Source organism: Doryrhamphus excisus, linkage group LG8, assembly GCF_037039965.1.
Source record: "Doryrhamphus excisus strain RoL-2023G ecotype Guam linkage group LG8, RoL_Dexc_Guam_v1.1, whole genome shotgun sequence".
NCBI lineage: Eukaryota > Metazoa > Chordata > Actinopteri > Syngnathiformes > Syngnathidae > Doryrhamphus > Doryrhamphus excisus.
The window spans coordinates 8965520-8975288 of NC_136364.1; the positions used below are offsets into that span (position 1 = coordinate 8965520).

The following is a 9769-nucleotide window of genomic DNA, read 5'->3' on the forward strand; positions in this document are numbered from 1 at the left end:
CACACACACACACACACACATACATTTACAGAGCACAGTGTGTATGATTGATAACAAATGTCCGTTGTGTTTTAACGTTTTAAACTGACCCACATGTCATTAGAGTGTGTCCGTCCTCACATAACACGCAGGTAAGTCAGCTCAGTCTGGAGTTCTAGAAAGTTATAGAAGCCAAACATTGAAAAGAAACCGACCCCATGTTTAGTTAGCATGAAACATGATGCAGTTCACCTCCAAAAACACACACAAATAAAATCAATTTCAGACGAATACTAAGAATAATCCATGATTTTGAAATGTTAGCATGTGGACTGATGCGGACCGATGTGGTCTCATGGTCGCTCAGTGGTCCAGCAGAGAGGAGAAGAATGCACCTTGGAGGATTAGTTGATGAATGAGTAGAAAAGTAGCTCCATTCATCTCCCTCCTCCTGTTTGGAGCGCACCCTGCCCCCCAGCGCCCACTGACAATGCGAGATCCCCCCCCCACCTCCAACACACACATTAGCACACATTAACAACCCCACACCCCCAATCCGAGGAGCCTGGGCCGTGGGCGGGGGTGGCCGTGGGTGGTTCCCCCAACTATTTAAGCAGATTCCAGCAGATGGTCGAGGAACTTTGCTCCTGAAGACGCGAGAGACACGGTCCTGTCGCTCCACTCCTTTAGCCAATCCCCAGGACTGAGACACTCCTGACATCCCCCCCATAGAGACAAGGGGAGATAAAGTCCTGGGACTCACTTGTGGAAGCAGAACTTTCCAGCGTGGACACGCAGGCAAACATGCCCTCAGACTTCCTGACGCCTTTCCTGGAAGTGGACCAGGAGTTTGTCAAGGTAAGAAACTTTTCAACTTTTTGTTCTTTTAACATGACTTTGAATATTTGAAAGACAAAAGTTTGGTGAGCGGCAGCCTCAGTTCTTCCTGTTCTTCTTCCGTCAGAGCTTCGGGGTGGTGGACATGATGGATGCGGCTGCCAGCCTCCAGCAACATCAGCAGCAGCGAGTGCGCGGCTTCCAGCGGCGTCATTCCCTGTGCCCCGTGACGCTCCCCAACTCCAAGTTCAACGACGGCGACGGGGAGTCGTCGTGCTGGGGATGGGGCCTAGCTGGTGCCCAACAGTGGAAGCGGGAGAATCAGCTCCCTCGTTCCGTGCTCAGCCACATCCCATTCAGGATGGATCGCTCGGTCAGCATGATCGAGGGCAGTGTCGCCGAGGTGCCGCCACCTCCTCCCCCGCCGGGCCTTCACCTGAGCACCACGCCCCGGTCACCCCCTTCACCATCGCCGCACATGTCCACACGCTACAAGACGGAGCTGTGCCGCACCTTTGAGGAGAGCGGCACATGCAAGTATGGCGCCAAGTGTCAGTTTGCGCATGGTGAAGACGAGCTGCGAGGTCTGAGCCGCCATCCCAAATACAAGACGGAGCCATGCCGCACCTTCCACACCATCGGCTTCTGTCCTTACGGTGCCCGCTGCCACTTCATCCACAATGCTGATGAGCTTCTGCAAGCCCCGCCCCCCCAGAGGAGCAAGCTGAGACCGCCGCCCCTCCGCCACAGCTTGAGCTTTGCCGGCTTCTCCTCGTCACCTCCCCGCGCCTTCCGGCCTGTTGACGACTCCCAACCTTCCTCGCTCCTCTTTGCCCGTGCCTCCTCTGTGTCACCCTCACCGTGCTCCTCGGAGAGCCCTGAGCTCCTCTCTCCTCTTTTCCCGGAGATAGGGGGGCTTCGCCCGTGTCCACGCCCTGGCGAGTCGGCTCTGGGTTTGTTTGCTGCCGCCGAATGCCCCGCCCTCGCCTACCACACCCCCGCCAAGGTGTCCCTGCTCGGCCTCCAGCGCTGCTCCTCGGCCGACTCCCTCTCCGAGGAGGGGTACACTTCCTCTTGCTCCCTGAGTTCCGGCTCCAGCGGCACCGAGTCACCAGGCTGTGAAGGCCGCCGCCTGCCCATCTTTAGCCGCCTCTCCATCTCTGATGAGTAGGGGGGGGGGGGTCTCGACTTTCTACCTTTGGGTCACATGAGTTCTGTGTGATGGCGCCGAGTAAACGGACCTAATTTTGTGCATATTGCATCACGACCCAGCAGCTGTAGCGCTGCTAACTGTTTATTTGTGCTGTTGTTTTACGCTTACTGCTGTATACTGTTGTATACTCGTGTGGGGGGGTGGGGTGGGCGGTCCCGCCCACTGGGGGTTCTGTAGAACTTCCTGCTCTCTGCTTTAAAGACATGAAGAGTTGCTTTTTAGCTAGCGCACAAGTAGTAAACTTTTAGCCAGTCATGCTAACATTAGCTTAGCCTCTTTATGGTAGCATTTGTATTTTCTACACATATTTATTTGCTTTTGTGCATTTTGATCATGACGATTAGCATAAGTGCTAGCTGGAGAGGAGACTATTACTTTTGGCATTCCATGTCTGTGTTGCCTTACTGCGTGAATCACGACTCGTTGACTGTTTGGCGGCGGAAGTACTTCCTGTACTTTCTCTTGTCATCAAGTCTGCTCTCCTCTCCGACGACGCAGCTAGCATGCTAGCATGACCTGCTAATGATACTGTATGATGATAATGTGTTGCTCGCTAATTGCTAACAGGTCAGCTTGTTATTGGCAGACAAAAGCCAGCAAGTTGAAATAAAATCTTATGGTTAGCAAACCTTTTTGTTAAATTAAAGTCTTATTTATTTGGTTTTTTCAAAGCAAAACTTGTATTTTGTTGTTTGATACGACGCCTTGATCCACATAATTTAAGTGCAGTTATTGTTTACATGTTGTGCTCTTTATCTTAATATATTTGTTCACACTTTTTTTTCCAAAATAAAATCCCTTCAATCACTGGAATTTGTGTAAATGACTGAATACTTGTGTGTGTGTGAATCGGCACTCTTTCATGGGGGTCAAAGGTAATCAGTTTGGCACATAAGTCAAAGTAGGACACTTTTGTGTTTGCTGGGACACAAACGTTCCCACACACAGAAACTCCTTAAGTGCTGCCTCCTGGGAATATCACTATTGTGTGTGTGTGTGTGTGTATCACAGGAACAAAGATGAACTCTTTCTCTTCTGTGGCCTCGCCTGTCTTTGTGTGCGTGTGCATGTGTGTCCGTGAAGAGAATGTGTGGCCAACAGATGTTGCAACAAAGACAAAGACACTTTACACTCATTTCCATCTACTCACACACTATGTGTGGGTGTTACTTACTTAGATGTATTTGAGCAATGAAACGTCACATAAAAACTTAGTGTAGGTGTAAAATCTGCTGCATTGCACACAAGACGGGATGTTTTTGTGAGCGCACAAAGTTTGGTAACGCTGTAATCTTTTCTTAAAAGGAGGACGTCTGTGACACCTCTACTTGCACACACAACTTCCCATGGCTACTTAACATTCATGCATGTGTGTGTATGTGGTGGTAGGGGGCCTAAAACGGCCAAGGGCCATCCATGTGCTGCCCTTCAATACCCCACCCATCCACCTCCCCACCCTTTGTGTTGCGCTGCTTTCCTTTTTCAGGAACATCTGTATGCTAATGAGGCTAATGTGCAGTAGGCAGCCTGGGAGAGTGGGGGGAGGTGGTGGACGTGAAGTGATTCTTCTGCATGGACCCAAGTTAGAAGGAAAAAGACAGTTATCGCTTTAGTGCGTTGAGCCTGGAACACACTCCACTGATGGAATGTGGGGATCGAGGAAAGAATTAGTATTCAAAATGGCAGTATTCCAACAAAAGAGAAACGCTAACAATGCTAACAAACCAAAATAGTAGGGACTCTGGATGTGCTAGCAGCTACGAGCAGCAATACTGTGGCTCCATAAGACAGACAACCTTTTTTTATTGTAGACATGCTTTGTTAAATTTAGCTATTAGAAAAAGTGTATGTGACTTCAAGGTGGAGACCATCTAATTCAGTGAGATAACTTCACATGGCACATTCTCTTACTTTATGGCCAAACAACTAAGAGAAAATGCCTGCAAAAGTGGTCAACACAACCAAGTGTCATTTTCCAAATCGGTTAAAAACCGACAGGGTGAGCCTGATGTTAAAAAAAGAAACATTTTGCAGTGCTTAGGGGTTTGTGTATGCGCTCTTGCCATCTGGTGGGCGTTTGGTAAATTGCACCAATATTTAAAAAAAAATCTAGAAGCGGTAGTAGAAAACGTGTGTTTTGTGGTGGTGGTAAATAAGACAGTAAAATAAACAACACTTCCGTTTCTCTCATAAGTAACATTAGGAGCAGTTAACTGTTGTGTAGCTAATGATGTCTAAGAACAAAGTCTCTACTTTCATATTTCGTATCACTCCTCATGTTATTAATTTTTTAATAATAATGCCGATATTCACTGTAAATACTTGTAAGTGACAAAGAAAAAGTAATACATTAAATGTCATTTGAGTTGGTCAAGTGAGGGAACAGAAACGGAAACAAACTACAAACCCCAACTAGCTTGTGTGCATGGCGTCACCGGAAGTTGTATAAAACCATTTCCGCATCGCACAGCCGTCCTTTCCTGTCTACGGCCTGTAAGAAGATGGCGGTGCAGATCTCAAAGAAGAGGAAAGTAGGTGTCGTTTTTCCTCCCACTGGGATCTTTTCCGGCAAAATGGGTTTACGTATAGTTTGACTCAAGTGTTCTGTGGCTGCACTGAGAGTTTTAAGACGTGGGCGAACTATGGTTTGCCAGGATTACGGAGGATTCTGCCGGCGTTGTGCTCCCGTCAAGAGGCTAGCAAACATGGCGACGCTGTGTCGCTGACATGGTGTTGGAATTAAAGCAAGAACAAATACTATTTCACTGTCTGCTATTTATATTATGTCGTGTGGTTAATGCCCTTGGGTGAGCCACACGTTAAATTGCTATTGATTAGCATTAGCTTCCTGACAAAGTTATTGGGACCTAAAGGCGAGTTGGCGCCTATCCGCTTTTCCGCAACTGTAAATTAAAGTGCAGTAAAATATTGTAACGAAGTCTGTAGCAGACTTGATAAACTGTCACTGTCGCGTTAATATGACGTCACATGGTTCTTAAAATCTAGCGGCTGGCATGTGGCCCCCTGAGCTGTTTGTGTTCTTGCTGAGTTTATTACTGACTGTGGTGTCTCCAGTTTGTCTCAGATGGAATCTTCAAAGCAGAGCTGAATGAGTTCCTGACTCGTGAGCTTGCTGAGGATGGATACTCTGGTGTTGAGGTACGCGTGACCCCCACCAGGACTGAGATCATCATCCTGGCCACAAGGTGAGAGCTTGCTAGTGTTGTTTTATCATTGTCTTTTCCTTGGTCAATGGCGGAATGACATGTATTTGTCACTAGGACCCAGAATGTGCTGGGAGAGAAAGGCCGTCGCATCAGAGAGCTGACCGCTGTGGTCCAGAAGAGGTTTGGCTTCCCTGAGGGCAATGTAGAGGTAAGACAGAATGTTGACACTGTGTGCGACAGCGGTTGAGTTACGCATTAGGCTGTGCTGTACTCCCTCAGTGATGACACGATGACGAGACCGAAAAGATTCAGTCTGGGTCAGTGGTGTACCGGGTCAGACCCACGTTCTGTGGTTCTATTCTGGTCCCCCTGACCAGCGAGTCTTTCCTCGTGACGACACTGAGGCATTTGTCTGAGAGGGTTAATATTGCACATTTCACGGTGAGTTTGCCCTGTGTACTGGTCCTCAGAGTTGCATGCTTGTGTTTCAGTTGTATGCTGAGAAGGTGGCCACTCGTGGGCTGTGCGCCATCGCTCAGGCTGAGTCTCTGCGCTACAAGCTGCTGGGAGGTTTGGCTGTGCGCAGGTGAGCTGAGCTTCATCACATGGTCTTAAATTCTGTTATAAAGCTGGTTAGGGGTTAGTGTCTTCCAACGCTGGTCCAGCTTGTCCCTCAGTGAAGATACGATGACGAGTCGGACCAGGACTCTGCATGCATCTGAGGAGGCTGCTACAGGTCCACGTTCTGTGGTTCTGTACCAGTTCCTCAGAGCAGCAAGTTCTTTCCAGCTGAAGATGCTGAGGCATTTGTCTGAGAGGGCTTGACTGGACCGGCATTTCGCTTCTCTGTGGACTTGATAAACATGCAAGCATCTTGCAGGGCGTGTTACGGTGTTCTGAGGTTCATCATGGAGAGTGGTGCCAAGGGCTGCGAGGTGGTGGTGTCTGGCAAGCTCAGGGGCCAGAGGGCAAAGTCCATGAAGTTTGTGGACGGTCTGATGATCCACAGCGGCGACCCAGTTAACTACTACGTCGACACGGCTGTCCGCCACGTTCTGCTGAGGCAGGGTGAGTACGCGCTCGTCCCAAACGTGCGTGTCACTCTCTGCCGTATGGAGTCCTGATGTGCTGTGTTCACGCACAGGTGTGCTGGGCATCAAGGTGAAGATCATGTTGCCGTGGGACCCCAGTGGTAAAATCGGACCCAAGAAGCCACTGCCCGACCATGTCAGCATCGTGGAGCCTAAAGACGAGCCCCTCCCCACCACACCCATCTCTGAGCAGAAGGGCGCCAAGCCAGACGTGCCCGTCATGCCCCAGGGAGCGCCTGTACCCACCGCATGAGAGGGTAAGACCACGGCCCCACCAAGAATATCTAGATGTTAAACATATTTAATATTCTTGTCATTTCTCTTACAGGCTTTCCTTTAACTCCCTGAGGACAGCCCTGTTTGTGTACAAAAACAATAAAATGGAAAAAGAAGCTCTTGTGTTTTTTCTTATAAACCTTAAAATTGTATTTATTATTCTACAGTGAATTTTGACTGGGCAGTCAGTATTTATTTAGTCAGTAGGAAAGACGGTAAGACAATGTATTAAAGCAATAGCAAAAATGAAGGCAGTGGTGTGGTCTGCTATGTGTCGTGGAGATTGCAGACCTGACAAGATGGGCTGGAACTGGAGATGGTTGAAGATGCTGAGATTTTCACTGGGTGTGAACACAACAGAAGCTGCTAAAATAATGAAAATGTCTATGTAAAACTGATTTATGTTAGTCGATCAGGAGAAAGCCTATGACAGGGTCCCTAGAGAAGAACTGGTATTGTATTATGAAGTCTGGAGTGACAGGTATGCGGACTGTAAGCTGTGCTGTTGGTGGGACTGCATCAGGGAACAGTTCAGAGCCCCGTTTGCTATGGTGATGGGCAGGCTGACAGATGAGGTTAGACAAGAATCTCGAACTATGACGTTTGCAGATGACATTGTGATTTGTAGTGAAAGTAGGGAACAGGTGGAGGAGATGCTAGAAGAGTGGAGGTTTGCCCTGGAATGGAGAGGAATGCAGATTAGCTGCAGCAAGATGGAGTATGTGTGTGAATGAGAGGGACCCAAGTGAAAGAGCAAGGTTACAGGGAGAAGTGATACAACAGGCGGATAATTGTCAACAGTTCAACAATGGAGATTGTGAAAAGGAGGTTACCAAAGAGGAGGTTTATGGATGTAGTGAAGGAGGATATGCGGGTAGTTGGTGTGGGATGGAAGCGATTGATTTACTGTGGCGACGCCTGAAGGGAAAAGCCGAAAGAAGAAGTAGGCTGACGTGTCATGTGATCTCTGACTTAGATATTGAGAATTCATGTTTAGTATTGATAGCATTTTTATTGAAATCTAAAGAACAAAAAACAAGCTTTAAAAAAAGTAATGCTGGTTGAAAATATGTTTGTTTTTAGGTAGTTAGGATTTGGAATCACGACGTCACTCTGCGCACGTGAACAGTAGCAGGTCCGGGTTAGGCCACGCCCCCTGCGACTCACCTGCTGGCGGACGGTGACACGAACAAGATGAACGAAATGATCTTAAAACCAGCCGAGGAACATTCGGAACCCACTTTGCCAGTAAGAACGCTTTACACATACGTTAACTACAATAGTTCTCCCGTGTCCGATAACTTATTCCCGGTTCGTCTCAAGAATGTTTGGCGGGTGTGCGGACTTGTCGAACGTCAAACATTTCCACTCCCTCGTGGTTCCAAACAGTTCAATTCCCGCTCGACACCATCTTACTTACTTTTCTTGAAAAAAAAACAAAAATTGGGCTTGTTTGGGGAAGCTAACTTTTCACTGTAAACATTCCCGAAAGTTTTGCACACGTGGGAGGGGCATGGTTTTGTCACGTGACCCTGTGAGTCAGAACCAGGGGTGGGCGATACTGCAAATCTTCCTGTCGGTCTGATACCATGCAAATAGACGACCAGTATTGCCGATACATTTTACTTAAAAGATTTTTGTTGCTTGTGATTATAACCAAAATAAAAGATGTGTTTTTTTGTCCTGTCCAGCCATTGGGGCAGATGGTATTATTGATCTAAATGGGGGGGGCAGTAGAGAGAGAGGGAGAGAGAGACAGTAGTAACTTGCTTGCTTGTGATTATAGCCAGAATAAAAGATTTGAGACTAGCAACAAATCCCGCCTCCCTCTCTATCCTCAGCACACGTCAGTGGTGAACTTGAACGTGGGCGGTCACAGGTTCTGCACCACACTGAGCACGCTCAGAAAGTACCCCAACTCCAAGCTGGCCGAGTGGTTTGGTGCCCCGTCCAAACTGCTCAGGGACGGAGAGGGACACTACTTCTTGGACCGAGACGGCTCACATTTTGGCGCCGTCCTGGAGTACCTCAGATCGGACCGACTTCCCACTGAGAACTTGCAGCAGGTCTGAGTCTCTGGTGGAGTCCTTTGAGAGAAATTGCGGACTTGTGACGTTGGTGTGGTGTGCTGCAGGTTCACAAGGAGGCGGTCCACTACAACATCACAGCGCTGAGCAAACGCTTGGAGGAAAGCCCGGTTCTGTTTGGAGAGTTGGTGGGAAGGAAGCAGTTCCTCTCCAGAGTTCCTCACTACAAGGAGAACATTGAGGTTAGACCCCCTACCCCTCCACAAGGTCCTCACATCCTGTCCTGTGACCATGTCATCTTTCTTTTCCAGGTCCTGACTCGCATCGCCCGCGCCGAGGCCGTGGCTTCCCGCTACTCCAGCATCATGATCTGCGTGCTGCGAACGCAGGAGGATTTGGGTTGCTACGACAACGCCATCAACAGCCTGGACGCCTCAACAAGGAACAAGGAATCAGTGGTGACGTTCGGACCCTGGAACGCCGCCCCTTCGGCCAAAGACCTGCTGGACTGCATCAGGAAGGACATTGAGAGTCAGGGCTACACAGTGCACATCCAGCCTCACGTCATGGAGAAGAACTTCCTGTCCCGCAGCTACAACTTCTTCTACACGCTCACGTTCACCTGGTGGTGACCCCACAATTTAACTAATCTCCGAAAACGATAAATTATACAGTAGGTCCACTGTGAGGTCGGAAGATGATAAAACAGTTGGTTTGCAAACATGTTTCACTGTTTTCTTTGTGTGCATGGTGGAAAAGGAACTATTCCGCACCAGATCATGGACAACTAACCACATGTGGTTTTTGTTGTTATTGCACCTTGTTGGGCGATATGGTAAGTAAACAAGACGGTGGTATTGCTGAGGCCAACACTGAAATTTTTTGTCGATCAGGGGTGTCCAAACGTTTTCCAATGAGGGTCACATAGTAGTTTTGAAAAACTTGTTGATATAGGTGAAAAAGTAGCTTTTTTAATTTAATGTTTTTTACATTTTTGCTTTTTAAAAATTTTCCAAATACTATTTAAACTTCTTCAGTTAGCTTTGTCAATTTTCTTCTCATAATATTATGACTTTATTCCCATAATATTAGAATGTTTCCCCCAACCTATTTTTACAATAACGACAACTGTTGAATGTTTCAATTTGTTTTCAAAACATTACTTTTAAATAATGACAT

General features: G+C 47.8%; 3 protein-coding genes and 2 non-coding genes across 5 annotated transcripts; all 5 read left to right on the plus strand.

Annotated features, from left to right (window-relative positions):
- Positions 1-449: 449 nt before the first annotated feature.
- On the plus strand, positions 450-2818 carry sb:cb81 (mRNA decay activator protein ZFP36L1). The gene is made up of 2 exons (XM_058080238.2): positions 450-837; positions 944-2818. Exons 1-2 carry the CDS (start codon positions 784-786, stop codon positions 1985-1987), a joined length of 1098 nt encoding a protein of 365 aa, XP_057936221.2. The 5' UTR covers positions 450-783; the 3' UTR covers positions 1988-2818.
- A 1605-nt stretch (positions 2819-4423) lies between these two features.
- rps3 (ribosomal protein S3) lies at positions 4424-6679 on the plus strand. Its single transcript, XM_058079881.2, has 7 exons — positions 4424-4560; positions 5105-5235; positions 5311-5404; positions 5688-5782; positions 6077-6264; positions 6341-6544; positions 6616-6679. Exons 1-6 carry the CDS (start codon positions 4531-4533, stop codon positions 6538-6540), a joined length of 738 nt encoding a protein of 245 aa, XP_057935864.1. The 5' UTR covers positions 4424-4530; the 3' UTR covers positions 6541-6544; positions 6616-6679.
- LOC131135143 (small nucleolar RNA SNORD15) lies at positions 5470-5617 on the plus strand. Its single transcript, XR_009131533.2, has one exon. It is a non-coding gene; the product is annotated as a small nucleolar RNA SNORD15 (small nucleolar RNA).
- Positions 5868-6016, plus strand: LOC131135201 (small nucleolar RNA SNORD15). Its single transcript, XR_009131583.2, has one exon. It is a non-coding gene; the product is annotated as a small nucleolar RNA SNORD15 (small nucleolar RNA).
- A 984-nt stretch (positions 6680-7663) lies between the features above and the next one.
- Positions 7664-9374, plus strand: kctd14 (potassium channel tetramerization domain containing 14). Its single transcript, XM_058080222.2, has 4 exons — positions 7664-7811; positions 8405-8629; positions 8698-8832; positions 8902-9374. Exons 1-4 carry the CDS (start codon positions 7758-7760, stop codon positions 9220-9222), a joined length of 735 nt encoding a protein of 244 aa, XP_057936205.2. The 5' UTR covers positions 7664-7757; the 3' UTR covers positions 9223-9374.
- Positions 9375-9769: the final 395 nt, after the last annotated feature.